Genomic DNA, 18,458 nt, shown 5'->3' on the forward strand with positions numbered 1-18,458 from the left:
TTCCCTATTCTAATGAAAAAACGAGCTTCAAATGGATAGCAGAGGGGAATTTTGGAAGAGAGGACACACCTGGAAAGGTTTGGCCTTGTTGTGTAATTCTTCATACAGCACTTGCCATTTCTGTATTTCAGCTTTTAGTTCTGTAACCACATTCTTATCCACAGCATCGCTCCTGCAACAGAAGCAAGAGAGTTTATTGGAAAACTTGCATGTTCAGCCAACCTTCTCAATTGCGCAAAAGGAGACCACCTAGAGGAAATACTACTGATAAAAATAGACTTCCACTGAATACACCTCAAAAGGAATACAAAGACATGGATTTATATAGCACCTTAAATTAGAGAAATTGCTCAAAGTGTTTCAGAGGCCTGATCAGATAAAAATGGATACCAAGGCAAATGCAAGCAAGAAAGTACAAAGTGCCACTTTCAAATACTTGGTTTGGAGCAACTATTGCATCCAGCACTTGAACATTAAATCACTGTAGGGCCTGTAAGCAACAGAACAAAGCAGGCAAGGTACAACATCCAATTTCCTCCATTGTAAACCAGCAATCTCATAGCAACATAGGTGTAGGCCATTCAGCCCCTAAAACCTGCCCCACCATTCCATATGATCATGGCTGATCATCCACTTCAATGCCTTTTTTCCCCCACACTATCCTCATATCCCCTTACGTCATTTGTATTTAGAAATCTGTCAATCTCTGCTTTAACCATACTCAATGACTGAGCTTCCACAGCCCTCTGGGGTAGAGAATTCGAAAGATTCACAACCCTGAGTAAAGAAATTTCTCCTCATCTCTGTCCTAAGTGGCTTCCCTCTTATTTTTAAATTATGTCCCCTGGTTCTAGACTCCCCAACCAGGGAAAACATCTTAGCTGCATCTACCCTGTCTATCCCTTTAAGTATTTTGTAGGTTTAAATGAGGTCACCTCTCATTCTTAAAAAGTCTAGCGAATACAGGCCCAGTTTCCCCAATCTCCCTTCATAGGACAATCCCGACATCCAGGGAACAAGTCTGGTGAATCTCAGTAAAGAAGTCACAAACATGGATGGTCATTGAGCCATTTATGCTTAACCAGTAAAAAAAAGATTATAGGCGACAGCGCTAAGTTAGGGACTACCCAATATTGGTAGTATGGCTCTGCAGGTTAGAGCACTGAGTTAGCAACTATTCATTCTTTGGGTGATTTTATTGCCCACAATACAGGTCTCTGAACCTCTATTCTTGAACACTGATGAATAAACCGTTATTACTGTCAACATCCCTGAAGCACTAGGCTGGGTTCAGGCCCCATGTCTTTCTAATCAAGTCAGCATACTGTAGTGCTGCAAAGCCATCTTCACGTTTCCTCTCAAACCACCTATCTATTGTAATAAAAGCCAAATACTGCAGATGCTGGAAATCTGAAACAAAATTAAAAAGTGCTGGAAATACTCAGCACGTCTGGCAGCATCCATGGAGAGAAGTTCTGATGAAAGGCCACATACCCGAAACATTGACTTTGCTTCTCTCTGCACGGATGCTGCCACACCTGCTGAGTATTTCTAGCACTTTTTGTTTTTGTTTCACCTGTCTATTGTAATGGACTATTCACCCCGAATTCCTATTAACATAGGGCACCCCAGAATTGTCTTTGCGTATTTCTAATCCTGGAGCCTTGCACTATATAACTTCACCCTTCTTTTGGGCTACCCTAATTGAAACAAGAAATCTGTTAATGAGCCAGCACAATAACCCACAGTATACCCAATTCCCAATTACAAAGTTTAAATTTGGACAATTTGAAGAGATCGAGGATACTAATAACATCGGAATCTTGCAGCTGACTGTCGATATAACCCACTAGTTCCTTTCAGACCTTACAGGCTCAGACACACTGCAAAACTCGAACATTGAGGTACCTTTGTTTCTCCACCTCCTGACGGGTCTGGCTTTGTTCCAATCTTGTTTGAAGTTCGGTTATTCTCAGGTTACAAGCTTCATCCAACTTTCTAACTTCAGCTTCCTTCTGAGCTAGCTTTGTCTGTGCTTCTAGCAGCATTCTTTGAGGGAAGGGAATAGAAAAAGGAATTTCATCTTCATTAACACTAAGTTAGGTCTGCACTGACTGAGGATCTTTGCAAGCTGAGAGCTGAACTTTTAGTTCTTTACAGCAGATAAAATGGAAACACTTAGCTTTGGAGGAGATAACAGGTTTTACAAACATCAACTTTTAAACTAAAATAAAAACAAAATACTGCAGATGTTGGAAATCTGAAATAAAAACAGGAAGTGCCAGAAATACACAGGTCAGGCAGCATTTGTGGAGACAGAAGCAGAGTTAACGTTTCAGGTCTGTGATCTTTCATCAGAACTTTTAAACTAATCTCTCAGTATTGTGCACATACCAGTTAAATAGTCCACAACCTGGAGTTTACTATAGCTACCATTCACAAACAGCTTCACTGTCAAAGGATGAAAGGTTATTGGGGTAGGCTGGAATGTGGAGTTGAGGTACAATCAGATCAGCCATGATCTTATTGAATGGCAGAGAAGACTCAAGGGGCCGAGTGGCCTAGTTCTGTTCCAATTCGTATGTTCATATGTATGTTTGTAAGTCAGCATGAAACTCCAGATTTATATGACACTATTCAGGCTAAGTGATGTAAATGAATGGTTAAAGTCATTGACCAGGAACAAAAGCTCACTAATATTTTATCTATGTACAGCAATACACAAGAAATGCCTGTTTGCTGAATGTTGGGTCTGATTTGAGAAACTTTTGTTTTTCTGAAGTATAGGTGCAATACAAGAGGGGGTAGGTGGGAAGTGGAAGCAATATGGTTGACTCTTAAATGCCCTCTGAAATGGCCTAGCAAGCCACTCAGTTGTATTTAACTGCTATGAAGTCAATAAAAAGGAATGAAACCGAACAGACCACCCAGCATCAACCTAGACACTGGAAGTTACAACAGCAAACCCAGCCCCGTCAACCCTGCAAAGTCCTTACTAACATCTGGGGGCTTGTGCCATAGTTGGGAGAGCTGTCCCACAGACCAGTCAAGCAACAGCCCAACAGTCATACTCATGAAATCATAACTTACAGACAATGTCCCAGACACCGCCATCACAATCCCTGGGTATGTCCTGACCCACCGTTAGGACAGACCCAGCAGAGGTGGCAGCACAGTGGCATACAGTTGCAAATAGTCAGGAAGGAGCGCCCTGTGAGTCCTCAACATCGACTCCAGACCCCATGAAGTCTCATGGCCATGAAGGTCAAACATGGGCAAGGAAGCCTCCTGCTGATTACCACCAACCACCCTCCCTCAGCTGATTAATCAGTACTTGTGGAGACGAAGTCCCGCCTTCACATTAAGGATACCCTCCATGTTGTGCGGCACTACCACCGTGCTAAATGGGATAGATTTCGAACAGATCTAACAATACAAAACTGGGTATCCATGAGGCGCTGTGGGCCATCAGCAGCAGCAGATTTGTACTCGGCCACAATCTAACCTCATGGCCGAGCATATCCTCCACTCTACCATTATCAAGCCGGGAGACCAACCCTGGTTCAATGAAGAGTTTAGGAGGGCATGCCAGGAGCAGCACCAGACATACCTCAAAATGAGGTGTCAACCTGGTGAAGCTAAAAGCCAGGACTACTTGCGTGCCAAACTGCGTAAGCAGCATGTGATAGACAGAGCTAAGCGGATCAGATCTAAGCTCTGCAGTCCTGCCACATTCGGACGTGAATGGTGGTGTTCAATTAAAAACTAACAGGTGGAGGTGGCTCCATAAATATCCCCATCCTCAGGTGATGGGGAAGCCTGGCACATCAGTGCAAAAGATAAGGCTGAAGCATTTGCAACAATCTTCAGCCAGAAGTGCCGAGTTGATGATCCATCTCGACCTCCTCCTGAAGTCCCCAGCATCACAGATGCCAGTCTTCAACCAATTCGATTCACTCCACATGATATCAAAAAATGACTGACGGCACTGGATACTGCAAAGGCTATGGGCCCTGACAACATTCCGGCAATAGTACTGAAGACCTGTGCTCCAGAACTTGCTGCACCCCTAGCCAAGCTATTCCAGTACAGCTACAACACCGGTATCTACCCAGCAATGTGGAAAATTGCCCAGATATGTCCGGTACACAAAAAGCAGGACAAGTCCAACCCAGCCAATTACCACCCCATCAGTCTACTCTCAATCAGTAAAGTGATGGAAGGTGTCGTTGACTTATCAAACAGCACGCTTAGCAATAACCTGTTCAGTGATGCTCTGCTTAGCCACTCAGCTCCTGACCTCATTACAGCCTTGATTTAAACATGGACAAAAGAGCTGAACTCAAGAGATGAGGTGAGAGTGACTGCCCTTGACATCAAGGCAGCATTTGACCGAGTATGGCATCAAGGAGCCCTAGCAAAACTGAAATCAATGGGAATCGGGCAAAAATTCTTCGCTGGTTGGAGTCATACCTAGCGCGAAGGAAGATGGTTGTGGTTGTTGGAGGTTAATCATCTCAGCTCCAGGACATCACTGTAGGAGTTCCTCAGTGTACTGTCCTAGGCCCAAACATCTTCAGCTGCTTCATCAATGACCTTCCTTCAATCATAAGGTCAGAAGTGGGGATGTTCAGTACATTCGTGACTTCTCAGATACTTAAGCAGTCCGTGTGGAAATGCAGCAAGACCAGGACAATATCCAGGCTTGGGCTGATAAGTGGCAAGTGACATTCACGTCACACAAGTGACGGGCAATGACCATCTCCAATAAAAGAGAATCTAACCATCTCCCCTTGATATTCAATGGCATTACCATCGCTGAATCCCCCACAATCAACATCCTGGGAGTTACTTTTGACCAGAAACTGAACTGGAGTAGCCATATAAATACCACAGCTACAAGAGCAGGTCAGAGGCTAAGAATCCTGCAGCAAATAACTCACCACCTGACACCCCAAAGCCTGTCCACCATCAACAAAACACAAGTCAGGAGTGCGATGGAATAGTCTCCACTTGCCTGGATGGGTGCAGCTCCAACACTCAAGAAGCTCGACACCATCCAGGACAAAGCAGCCCGCTTGACTGGCACCCCATCTACAAACATTCACTCCCTCCACCACTGACGCACTCTGGCAGCAGTGTGTACCACCTACAAGATGCACTGCAGCAACACACCAAGGCTCCTTAGACAGCACCTTCCAAACGTGCGACCTCTACCACCTAGAAGGACAAGGACAGCAAATGTTTGGGAACACCACCACCTGCAAGTGCCCCTCCAAGCCACACACTACTCCGACTTGGAACTACATCGCTGGGTCAAAATCCTCGAACTCCCTTCCCAACAGCACTGTGGGTGTCCCTACCCCATATGGGCTGCAGTGGTTCAAGAAGACAGCTCACCACCACCTTCTCAAGCACAATTAGGGATAGGGAACAAATGTTAGCTTAGCCAGCGATGCCCACATCTCATGAATGAATATAGAAAATAAAATTACAGGAGACATTGATGGATCAAGTGACATCTAACAGTAAACAGCATAATGCTTGGCAATATTTCAGATAATATCCACACAAGTTATGTTACCATAAAAGTTACACTAGGTCCAATTGGAATTTTTAGAAACTGATGGGCATCAATGGGGCCATTGTACAAATACCAAGGTATACTTGACATGTTAAAATCTTAGCATTTTCCCCAAAGGGAACGGAATTGACACTGTGGGCAATATTCAAGCATATACCTTGCATATTCTTCTTTGGCTTTCTCTTTAGAAAGCTGGCTCTCAGCTAACTGCTGCTGCTTGTCCTTGGTTTGATCCTGTAACTGTGCAACTTCCTTTGCCAATGCAGTGTTGCTCTCCTGGAGGCATCCCAGCTCCTCAGCTACAGAAAGTTTGTAGCTAAACAAATGTTACAGAAGTTAGTATTCTTCTGTGGGAAAATCCACCATTCACAGCTTCAGAACAGACTATACAAATTAACTAAACTTCCCAACACGCTACTAAATAAAATGCATGGAGATCTTTATGGCAGGGTTTTAAACAAAGATTCCGCTGAGTCTGCTTAAACACCTTTTTGTGCAAGAAATCAAATGTCACATTCAAGTACTGTACAACGCAAAAAAGTTGCAGGATATCTTTGACGTCACTTTTCGTTCCTTGAAGAACCAATTGAGCATTATTAGTCAATTATGTACTGGCTCTGTACATAAACAGTTGTATATACCCTCATACCTTTCAAATTCTGTTTCAGTATCTCCTAGCTTTCTCAGTGATTTACTCTGCTCCTCACGTAGCAGAAGGACAACTTTGCTGTGATTCTCATTAATCCTCTCCAGTTCAGCATTTTTCCTATTTAGCAGGAAAAGGAAAAGTCAAACTAGATATTTAACTCTGAATACCAGTTTATGCCAATAGAATTAACTTGGTATTGTAGCGTGCACATCTTTACTGCAATCAAACTGCAATCAGGGAAAACCAGAGTAGTCTGGATACTAATTGTTAAAAATGACAGCCACTATATAAAAATAGTGTCCACTGCAGAAATTTTAACAAGCCACCGTAGCATCATGACAACCATATTTTACATCTATGTCAATATAAAAAAAAATCAGTGGAAACATTTGATCTGCATCATTTTGATAGAAGAAATTCAAACGTCAAGTCCTTCATACCATAACTGGCAACTTTGAAAATGTTGAAAACATATTACAGTAAAGCCTGTGCAAACAGACATCCCTAAAAATACATTTATTGAAGGCCCAAACAACTTGCATTGTAATAAATACAAACTGCACCTTGAAACCACTGACACTCAAATTACAAATAGCTTTCAATGCATCGAGTCAGCTTACAGTTTAACACATTGGACATGCAGGTAAGTGCAAGGCAGGTGAAAAAACAGCTTGTGTAATGGATATCACTTTTCCCAGCAAGCATAGCAGTAAAGAAACTGCTTTATCTCTGGGACTGAATGCTTGCATTGCTCCAACACAGGACATTCTTTGCCGCTGAGATGAATACGAGACAGAGGCAGACTGGGGGTTGGTGTGGAGTGTGGAGATGGTGGAGGGTGAGAGTAGATGGGGAGAATGGATTCCCTTTACCTTATTCACAGGTGGCCCCTGCTTTTTAGAACTTCAACAGCTGCTGGTACAAAACTATGAATAAAGATTCTTAACTACAGGGAACTCAACTTGTATCAGATAAACCAAATAATTTGTAGAAGTCACATGATTAGATATCATGCAGTCAGAACGACTCATGGTTAAACCTCCAGGAATGCCTCCAACCAGAGTTGGCAACTCTACTCCAGGTACTGAAAGGCTGCTCACAGCCCTCCACCCAACTCCCCAGCACTTAAAACATTAGCAGTTGCAGGACATTAAACCCCAAATTTGGTTGCAATTTCTGATATACTTCAACCCAACAGTGGCAACCTCACTTGCCGCAGGCTGCCAATGCAGCAGATCCCCATTATCAGCACAGTCCCCTCTTGATGGAAAAGGACCCCAGGATGGTAATGAACTGGGAAACTCAACAAACAAAGTGAACTGAAATCACATTCAGTTGTTAGGTTCAAGAATAGGCACAATCCAGATGAGGTTGAAAAAAGGAATGCTGCAGGAGATACAGCTAATCCCAAAATATTTGGCTCATCCAATTTTCTGCACAAGAAATGACTAAGAGATGCAAGTCCCTTGGGTGTCACTAATTTCTAGGTTTCACTTAGACCTAACATTTCCCTTTAATCAGTGGGGAATGAAATAATGCGAGTAGACTGACTCATCTAGTTCTCCCCGCAGCCCAGCAAGTGCTCTCGTTTTCAGTTCATTCTCCTTCTCCAGCTGTTTGGCCAACTCCTCAGCCTCCACCTCTTTCAGCTGCAACTGCTCCAGCTCATCTAGTGCACCCTCCAGCTCTTCCTCCAACAGAAGCTTTTCCTTGGTCATTTCTTCTTGGAGGGCATCAAGCTTCTGGCATAAGGAGTCAGACAATTCCTGCAAAACAAGGGTCAGATCAGTTTTCATATACAATGCAAATCAAAGCAAGAACAATTATGGAATATTCATAATTAGCCACTTTAATTGAAGCAGCTATAGAAAATTCCCCTGCTGTTCTGAGCAGTTCCTTAATGCTGGACATACTACCCAAATTTAGAAGCTTTAAGCTATGAGTATGCAGCTAAAGTCTGCCGCATATAAATTTCATACTGGGAAGTACTGTGTAACTCGAACTACTTTTCTGTAAGGCACCTATCAAAAATTTCAACTTAGCTGCAGCTATGCCTTGCCACCCAGTCACAGTAATCACCTAAAGCTACTAATCTGAGAGAGATCAGTACTGTTAAACACTATGCAGTATAAAGTCAGCATCCCCCAACTATTCCCTGTAGCCCTGCAAATTTTCTCTTCAGATAATCATCCAAATCTCTGTGGAAGGCGACAACTGAACCTGCCTCCACCGTACACAGAGTGCACTCCAGATACCAACCATTCGCTGCATAAAAAAAGTTTTTTCTCATGTTGCTGTTGCTTCTTCTGTCAATAACCTTAAATTAGTAGTCTTTGGTTCTGGATTCTTCAGCCAATGGGAACAGTTTCTCCCTGCCTACTCTGTCAAACCCGTTACGATTTTAACACCTCTATCAAATCTCCTCTCAACCTTCTTTTCTTCAAGGAGAACAGAATCAGCTTCTTCAACCTATTCACGTAACTCATCCCTGGAACCCATTCCAGAGAATCTTTTCTGCTCCCTTTCTAATGCCTTAACATTTTTCCGAAAGTGCAGTGCCCAGAACTGGACACAATACTCCAGTTGAGGCCAAACCAGTGTTGTATACAGGTTTATCATAGCTTTATTGTTTTTGTACTCTATAAACTTTATTTATAAAGCACAGAATCACATATGCTTTATTAACCTGTCCTGCCACCTTCAATGATTTGTGTACATATACCCTCATGTCCCTCAGCTCCGGTACTCCCTTTAGAATTGCAGCCTTTAATTTATATTGCCTCTCCTCGTTCTTCCTAACAAAATGAATCACTTCACTTTTCTGCATTAAACTCCACTTGTCACTTGTCTGCACATTCCATGAACCTGGCAATGCCTTCTTGAAGTTTATCACTATCCTCCTCACAGTTCAGAATTCTTCCAAGTTTTGTGTCACCTGCAAGTTTGAAATTAGAATTAGAACATTACAGCGCAGTACAGGCCCTCGATGTTGCGCCGACCTGTTGTGCCCTGTACACCCAAGTCTAGATCATTAATACAGATCAAGAAAAGCAGGGGCCCCAACACCAAACCCTGGGGTACACTACGATATACCTTCCTCCAGTCTAAAAAAAAATAACTGTTCACAGCTACTGTTTCCTGTCACTCAGCCAATTTTGTATCCATGCTGCTACTGCCCATTCCATGAGCTTTAATTTTGCCCACAAGCCTGTTGTGTGGCACTGTATCAAATGCCTTTTGGAAGTCCATGTACACCACATCAACAGCATAACCCTCATCAACCCTCTGTTACATCAAAAAACTCAAGCAAGTTAAACATGATTTGCCCTTAAATCCATGTTGGCTTTCCTTAATTAATCCACATTTGTCCAAGTGACTATTAATTCAGTCCCAAATTATCATTTCCAAAAGCTTTTCCACCACTGAAGTTAAACTGATTGGTCTGTAGTTGCTGGGTTGGTCCTTACACCCTTTTGAACAAGGGTGTAATAGTTGCAAATTCTCTATTCCCCTGGCACCACACCTGTATCTAAGGAGAATTGGAAGATTGTGGCCAGTGCTGCCACAATTTCCATTCTTACTTCCCTCAGTCTCCACTCTTTTTAATACCGCCTCTATCAACTTTTAGCCCATACAGTGTCTTAACTATCTCCTCCTTCACCATGACTTGGGAAGCATCTCCTTCCTTGGTAAAGACAGATGCAAAGTACTCATTTAGTACCTCAGCCATGCCCTCTGCCTCCAAGCATAAATCCCCTTTTAGGTTCCTAATCAGCCCCACTCCTCATTTTACCACCTTTTTACTACTTATGTGCCTATAGAAGACTTTCAGATTCCCTTATATGTTAGTTGTCTCTTCTCATACTGTTCTTTGCTGCTATTTGTTTTTTCACTTCCCCTCTGAACCTTCTATTTTCTATTCTCAATTGTATTATCCACCCAACATCTGTCATACACACCCTTTTTCTGTTCATCTTACTCTCTATCTCTTTCATCATCCATGGAGCTCTGGAACGGTTTACCCTACCTTTCCCACTCATGGGAATGCACCTTGCTGTAACCAAACTATCTCCTCTTTAAGGCAGCCCATTATTCAGTTACAGTTTTGCCTTCCAATCTTCGATTCCAATTTACTTGTGCCAGATCCATTCTCCTTCCATTGAAGTTGGCTCTCCCCCAATTAATTATCTTTAGAACAAAGAACAAAGAAAAGTACAGCACAGGCACAGGCCATTCGGCCCTCCAAGCCTGCGCCGATCTTGATGCCTGCCTAAACGAAAACCTTCTGCACTTCCGGGGTCCGTATCCCTCTATTCCCATCCTATTCATGTATCTGTCAAGATGCCTCTTAAACCTCTCTATGGTACCTGCTTCCACCACCTCCCCCGGCAACAAGTTCCAGGCACTCACCACCCTCTGTGTAAAGAACTTGCCTCGCACATCCCCTCTAAACTTTGCCCTTCTCACCTTAAACCTATGTCCCCTAGTAACTGACTCTTCCACCCTGGGAAAAAGCTTCTTACTATCCACTCTGCCCATGCCGCTTAAAACTTTGTAAACCTCTATCATGTCGCCCCTCCACCTCCGTCGTTCCAGTGAAAACAATCCGAGTTTATCCAATCTCTCCTCATAGCCAATGCCCTCCAGACCAGGCAACATCCTGGTAAACCTCTTCTGTACCCTCTCCAAAGCCTCCTCGTCCTTCTGGTAGTGTGGCGACCAGAATTGCACGCAATATTCGAAGTGTGGCCTAACTAAAGTTCTGTACAGCTGCAGCATGACTTGCCTATGTTTATACTCTATGCCCCGACCGATGAAGGCAAGCATGCCGTATGCCTTCTTGACTACCTTATCCACCTGCATTGCCACTTTCAGTGACCTGTGGACCTGTACGCCCAGATCTCTCTGCCTGTCAATACTCCGAAGGGTTCTGCCATTTACTGTATACATCCCACCTGCATTAGACCTACAAAAATGCATTACCTCACATTTGTCCGAATTAAACTCCATCTGCCATTTCTCCGCCCAAGTCTCCAACCGATCTATATCCTGCTGTATCCTGACAATCCTCATCACTGTCCACAACTCCACCAATCTTTGTGTCGTCCGCAAACTTAATCAGACCACCTACATTTTCCTCCAAATCATTTATATATACTACAAACAGCAAAGGTCCCAGCACTGATCCCTGCAGACCACCACTAGTCACATCCCTCCATTCAGAAAAGCACCCTTCCACTGCTACCCTCTGTCTTCTATGACCGAGCCAGTCCTGTATCCATCTCGCTAGCTCCCCTCTGATCCCATGTGACTTCACCTTTTGTATCAGTCTGCCATGAGGGACCTCGTCAAAGGCTTTACTGAAGTCCATATAGATAACATCCACTGCCCTTCCTTCATCAATCATCTTTGTCACTTCCGCAAAAAACTCAATCAAATTAGTGAGACACGACCTCCCCTTCACAAAACCATGCTGCCTCTCGCTAATAAGTCCATTTGTTTCCAAATGGGAGTAAATCCTGTCCCGAAGAATCCTCTCTAATAATTTCTCTACCACTGACGTAAGGCTCACCTGCCTATAATTTCCTGGATTATCCTTGCATTATCCTTTCTTAAACAAAGGAATAACATTGGCTATTCTCCAGTCCTCTGGGACCTCACCTGTAACCAATGAGGATGCAAAGATTTCTGTCAAGGCCCCAGCAATTTCTTCCCTTGCCCCCCTCAGTATTCTGGGGTAGATCCCATCAGGCCCTGGGGACTTATCTACCTTAACGCTTTGCAAGACACCCAACACCTCCTCCTTTTTGATAATGAGATGACTGAGACTATCTACACTCCCTTCTCTATGCTCATCATCCACCAAGTCCTTCTCCTTGGTGAATACTGATGCAAAGTACTCATTTAGTACCTCGCCCATTTCCTCTGGCTCCACACATAGATTCCCTTCTCTGTCCTTGAGTGGGCCAACCCTTTCCCTGGTTACCCTCTTGCTCTTTATATACATATAAAAAGCCTTGAGATTCTCCTTAATCCTGTTTGCCAATGACTTCTCATAACCCCTTTTAGCCCTCCTGACTCCTTGCTTAAGTTCCTTCCTACTGTCTTTATATTCCTCAAGGGATTCGTCTGTTCCTAGCCTTCCAGCCCTTACGATTGCTTCCTTTTTCTTTTTGACGAGGCTCACAATATCCCGCGTTATCCAAGGCTCCCGAAACTTGCCAAACTTATTCTTCTTCCTCACAGGAACATGCTGGTCCTGGATTCTAATCAACTAACGTTTGAAAGACTCCCACATGTCAGATGTTGATTTACCCTCAAACAGCCGCCCCCAATCTAAATTCTTCAGTTCCTGCCTAATATTGTTATAATTAGCCTTCCCCCAATTTAGCACCTTCACCCGAGGACTACGCTTATCCTTATCCACAAGTACCTCAAAACTTATGGAATTATGGTCACTGTTCCCGAAATGCTCCCTGACTGAAACTTCGACCACCTGGCCGGGCTCATTCCCCAATACCAGGTCCAGTATGGCCCCATCCCTAGTTGGACTATCGACGCATTGTTTCAAGAAGCCCTCCTGGATGCTCCTTACAAATTCTGCCCCATCCAAGCCCCTAGCACTAAGTGAGTCTCAGTCAATATAGGGGAAGTTAAAAATCACCCACCACTACAACCCTGTTACTTTTACATCTTTCCAAAATCTGTCTACATATCTGCTCCTCTACCTCCCGCTGGCTGTTGGGTGGTCTGTAGTAAACCCCCAACATCGTGACTGCACCCTTCCTATTCCTGAGCTCTACCCATATTGCCTCGCTGCATGACCCCTCCGTGGTGTCCTCCCGCAGTACAGCTGTGATATTCTCCTTAACCAGTAATGCAACTCCCCCACCCCTTTTACATCCCCCTCTATCCCGCCTGAAGCTTCTAAATCCTGGAACATTTAGCTGCCAATCCTGTCCTTCCCTCAACCAAGTCTCTGTAATAGCAACAACATCATAGTTCCAACTACTAATCCAAGCTCTAAGTTCATCTGCCTTACCTGTTATACTTCTCGCATTGAAACAAATGCACTTCAAACCACCAGTCCCACTGTTCTCCGCAACATCTTCCTGCCTGCTCTTCCTCTTAGTCTTACTGGCCTTATTTACTAGTTCCCCTTCATTTATTTCACTTGCTGTCCTACTGCTCTGGTTCCCACCCCCATGCCACACTAGTTTAAACCCTCCCGAGTGACGCTAGCAAACTTCGCAGCCAGGATATTTGTGCCCCTCCAGTTTAGATGCAACCCGTCCTTCTTGTACAGGTCCCATCTGTCCCTGAAGAGATCCCAATGGTCCATTGGATTGCTCCTTGTCCTTTCCCATAGTTAATCTAAACCTTATGATGCTATGGTCACTGTCCCATAAATGTTCCCCTACTGTTACTTGATCCATCTCATTCCCCAGGACCAGATCCAGCAATGCTTCCTTCCTCATTGGAAGGATACTGATGGAGAAAATTCTGCTGCACACACTTTAGAAACTCTTGCCCTTCTCTGCCTTTTACACTATTATCCCAATCTATATTAGGATAAAGTTCCCATTATAACTACTCTATAATTCTTGCACCTCTAAATTTCCTTGCAAATTTGTTCCTCTGTACCCTTTCCTCCAGTTGGTGTCCTATAGAATACCCCCAGCAATGTAATGGTACCTCTATTGTTTATTAGCTCTAACTAAATAGATTCTGCCCTTGGCCCCTCTTAGACATCCTCTCTCTCCAGCACTAATATTCTCTTTAATCAATACAGCTCCCTCTTCTCCTTTCCTGAACATCTTGCATCCAAGATTATTTAGTATCTAGACCTGCCCTGTTTTAAGACAGGTCTCCACACTCTGTGCTGTAAAGACTTCCTAAAACTACCCCATCTTAATGGTGATGCTTCACACTATTCTGCTTAAGAGGTGGACATACTTAGCAGGTCTCGCAGTATATGAAAGGTCATCGACCTGAAACATCAACTCTGTTTCTCTCTCCACAGATGCTGCCAGACCTGAGTATTTCCAGTACTTTGTTTTTATTTCAGATTTCCAGCTCCGCAATATTTTTCTATAATAAAAGTGGCCGCTCTGGGCTCAGAGCTAACTACTGCTTTATGCTATGGATTCACATTTGGAAGAATCCAGGCGAGGAGCAGTCAAACTGCCAGATGTCATAGGTTATTGCTCGCACTGGAGGAGATAAATCAGCAAAACAAAAAGTGGTGGAAATACTCAGCAGGTCTGGCAGCATCTGTGGGGAGAGAAGCAAAGTTAACATTTCAAGTCTGTGACCCTTCATCAGAACCCAGTATTTTGCTTTTATTGGAGAGATAAATCAGCATCTGGGTTGGATTTGATTCCAATTCTCAGACGAGTGTCTACACCACTGCAGCAGTCACCTCCGCAAAATGTAAGCTTTCCCCCCCCACCCACCCACTTCCCTTCCTTCGCAGGCCTTGTTTACAATTAAGTAAGCTATGAATAATCCAATAGAGGAAAAATAAATTAGTTCAGCATTTGGAACCATGGCACAATAAAAGCAAAGGGCATCTTATAGCATCTTTCACGACTTCAGGATGACCGAAAGTACTTTATAGCCAAAGAAGCATTTTTGAAGAGTTACTGTTACAATGTAGGAATCGTGGCTGCCAGTCATTTTGCACATAGCAAGATCTCAAAACAGCAATGAGATAATGACCAGCTAAATAGTTTTAGTGATGTTGTTGAAGGTATAAATATTAGCCAGGACACCAGGGAGAACTCTCATGTTCTTGGACTTTGCCATGGGATCTAATGTGTCACCTGTGAGAGCAGGTGGGGCCTCAATAGAACATCCCATCTGAAAGAGGGCACCTCCGACATTGTAGTGTTCCCTCAGTACCACATTGAAGTGTCAGCCGAGATTATGGGCTCAATTCTCTAGAATGAGCTTTAACCCATGATCTTCTGATTCAGAGGCAACAGTGTAACCAACTGAGCCAGGGATGACCATTCAAGTCAATAACATGCCATGTTTACTCCTATCTTATGATGTTAGACTATACAGTTGAGCAGTTACATAGTTACATGCTTTTTCCCAGATGTACGCTATTTAAAGAATGGTAAATTATACAAAGTGTCCAAACTAAAAACAAAAATTAAGATCCTGTCGCTTGGCAACTGAAGGTAGTGATAAAATGTTTGCGGGTTGAAAAGTCACATCTGCAACTTTCAAAAGTTGAAAAATCTACTGCAAGACCCAAAAAATACAAAATTTCATATCATAAAACATACAGCATGGTAGCCATTAAGCATCTGCCCTTTTAAACCTTTGTTCATGTCACAGTCACAGGAAAACCCCTAACCCTGTGCAAATCACATGAATGGCAACTGTACAGCTATGAGAAGTATACAGTCAAGGAACACCTTCAGGGGTACAGGATGCCCATTGAACTGCTTACATTCTATAAGAGGATTGCCAACAGTACTCAACACCTTTACCAGTTTGAGATCTCCACCCCCCCACCCCACAATAATGGAACAAAAATCAATGTCACACTGACGAAAGTCCCTCCACTCACTCGATTGGCACCAGCTTTCGATCATTCTGCACAAAGAAATAGTGGAACAAAAATAAACTAAAAGAAGCACACTTTAAGAATGCCAAGATGAAATTGATTAGGGTTGCAGGGCTACCGCATGAACCATAATGAGGTATATTAGGATGAGTTAAGACTGTGGTACAGCTCTTGCCACCGGTCTCTTTTCCATAACTTTTACCTTCTCCTGTTTGACAGAGGAAAGTTCATCTCGTTTCTGCTGCAGGTCTTGTTCCATTTGATCCAGTTTTTCCTTCATTGCAGCCAGCTCTCTAGATAAACTTTGCTCCATCCCATTACATTCTGCCTCTACTCTTCCTATAGAAAAAGTAAATTACAGTCAAAATGTCATCTAATTATGGTAATGCAATCACCACGTCCTTGTGTGGTAGGAAACAAGTGCAGCTCCCCGCTATTAAGTGGAGCCCATATACTATATTCATTAACATTAAACACTAATAGACGTTCCGCTTATTTACCTGCAATAAATGAATCATTTAAAAAAAAATTCTCCCCTCCTCTGAAGGTTCTGGCTCCCAATGGGGTACAGTTTAAGACTGCAGAAGCTCACCAGGGACTATTCAAGTGCAAGCCCACAAACTGATCGCCAGCTGACATCATGAGGAAAGCAGCTTTTGACCACTTCCAGCTCAGCGTGGACCAATGGGAAGTGCACAATACTGACAACACATTTGGGTTTAACCCAATCGAAGGATGCACCTCCAAGCATTGACAAGTGGCATTGTGCAGTCACCAAGATACCAATATAAACTTGTTCAGAAGCAGAATTGTACTCCTATTCCTGTGCAATATACAACTCCTGTGAGATCCTACACTACGTACAAAGTGATTTGGTGTCCATTACAATTTCCATAAATTGTTCCAAAGGCAGATCAAATTCAATTTCAGTGGATGAGTTATAAATCAGAAACCAGTCATTAGTTAAGGGCTAAATTCCCAGCAGTAGCTGCCTACAGTTGCCAAGTTCTCACTGGTAACTGGTTGGTCAGACTTTACAAAAGGGGAAAGTTTCCACAGTAATTTTAAACCAGCAACACATTTGACACAATGGCAACATGAATTATTCACAGAGTTTATGGCAGAGAAAGATGACAGCAGAGGTGGCTATGAAGACAGATGACCCTCAATACATGTCAGACATTAGTCATTCTTCATTCAACAGTACCTTTCTCCTGTTCAAGCTGCTGATATTTCTCATTAACTTGTTTTATCTGTTCACAATGAACCGCCTCTTTCTCCTTCAAACAGTTTTTGAGATTGATTATTTCCTTTTCTTTCTGAACAAGCTGCTCCTCTGACCGACTGATCATCTCTTTAGATCTTTCAAGCTGCACCTTTATCTGACTGAATAAAAAGGACTTTGTAAATAGGCAATAGTTTTAACACACACCTGCACTTCATACAACTCTAAATTACAAAATTCTACTCCATTCTATACCCAAAAATGTTTATAAAAATATAACATTTTGAATTTACATGTTCTGACATGCAGACAAGGCAATTAGAGACAAATTTACTTTTAACTGAATCTCAAAGCTGGAACTTGGCTTATTACAAATTAAGTTACCATACTGCAGGCATACAACTGCCCATGTTTCAGATACCTAGTTTTCACACTAATGAGACAATTCTGTCAATTGATGATTTTGGACCAAAAGTGTGGTATTTCTAAAAGGCACAAGGACCAAAGAGGTTCCCAGTCTGTATCAGCTTGCATGTTGAGCTCACTGATCCTAGCCATGGTGGCGGCAGAAGCAGTGCCACTGACTTTCTACTCAATTTAAGTGAAAGGAAACTGAAGTAGGGAGAGAAGTGAGAGAAAACAAGGATGAAAAACACAGAATCCAGTTAGGGGTCCACCTAGGTCACTATCCAGCGACACCTGTTGGAAGTATAGGTGCTGGCATTGCTTCAGGAAGCAATTGTGTTTTGCTAACATCCAGTGAGATCCACATCTGAAGAAAGGCTACTTTTACAATGGACTAGACTGTGACTGGTTTCGATGGAACCAATCCCAGTGTACCTTCGAGGGAGGGAAAAATAATGAAGAAAAAAATTACAAATAAATCCACTAACACTGGAAAATTAATTCATTTCACACCCCAATTAAACATGAAGAATGTAGGAAACTTATAATTGGCAAATCTAGCCAAAGATCAAGGTTTTCGTTTTACATCTTGGTAGAGGTAAATTCTCAGCAAGTGAAGGTACAGTCTTTCTTCTCCCACTAAAAGATAAAACCTTAGAAGGGGCCATTCAACTCATTGTTTCTGCCAACCCTTTCCTAAAGGGATCCAATAATCCTTCTCCATCCAGTCTTAAAGCTTAAAACTAACCAGGTAGACAGGAAGAAATATGCAACAATCTGGCATGGAGTATGAGTTTGCACATTGATAGTCAGATGAAACATGCACAACCTTATCACTTCTGTGCATCCATCAAAACCTCCACTCTTCTTCAGTAAACTAAAGGTAATACACAATACTGACTTTATGGAATTATTTATATTTGCCATTAATTTCAATTCCCAGTTTTAAATGAACCAAAAGTCACACCCTCTGATTTGCACAGGGATAAAGAAATGATTGAATTATACACTGGTA

General features: G+C 42.9%; 1 protein-coding gene across 4 annotated transcripts in view; it reads right to left on the reverse strand.

Moving 5' to 3' along the window:
• hmmr (hyaluronan-mediated motility receptor (RHAMM)) overlaps positions 1–18,458 on the reverse strand; it is a 59,478-nt gene that overhangs the window by 6,455 nt on the left and 34,565 nt on the right. For all 4 annotated transcript variants that reach the window (XM_068043988.1, XM_068043987.1, XM_068043986.1 and 1 more), the window contains 7 exons: positions 17,021–17,199; positions 16,016–16,152; positions 7,785–7,999; positions 6,234–6,350; positions 5,742–5,900; positions 1,909–2,049; positions 70–172 (listed from right to left, as the gene is read on the reverse strand). In XM_068043988.1, the coding sequence (XP_067900089.1) occupies positions 70–172; positions 1,909–2,049; positions 5,742–5,900; positions 6,234–6,350; positions 7,785–7,999; positions 16,016–16,152; positions 17,021–17,199 (1,051 nt within the window). The remainder of the gene's footprint in view (positions 1–69; positions 173–1,908; positions 2,050–5,741; positions 5,901–6,233; positions 6,351–7,784; positions 8,000–16,015; positions 16,153–17,020; positions 17,200–18,458) is intronic.

The sequence above is a fragment of the Heterodontus francisci genome, chromosome 12 (assembly GCF_036365525.1).
Source record: "Heterodontus francisci isolate sHetFra1 chromosome 12, sHetFra1.hap1, whole genome shotgun sequence".
Lineage (NCBI taxonomy): Eukaryota > Metazoa > Chordata > Chondrichthyes > Heterodontiformes > Heterodontidae > Heterodontus > Heterodontus francisci.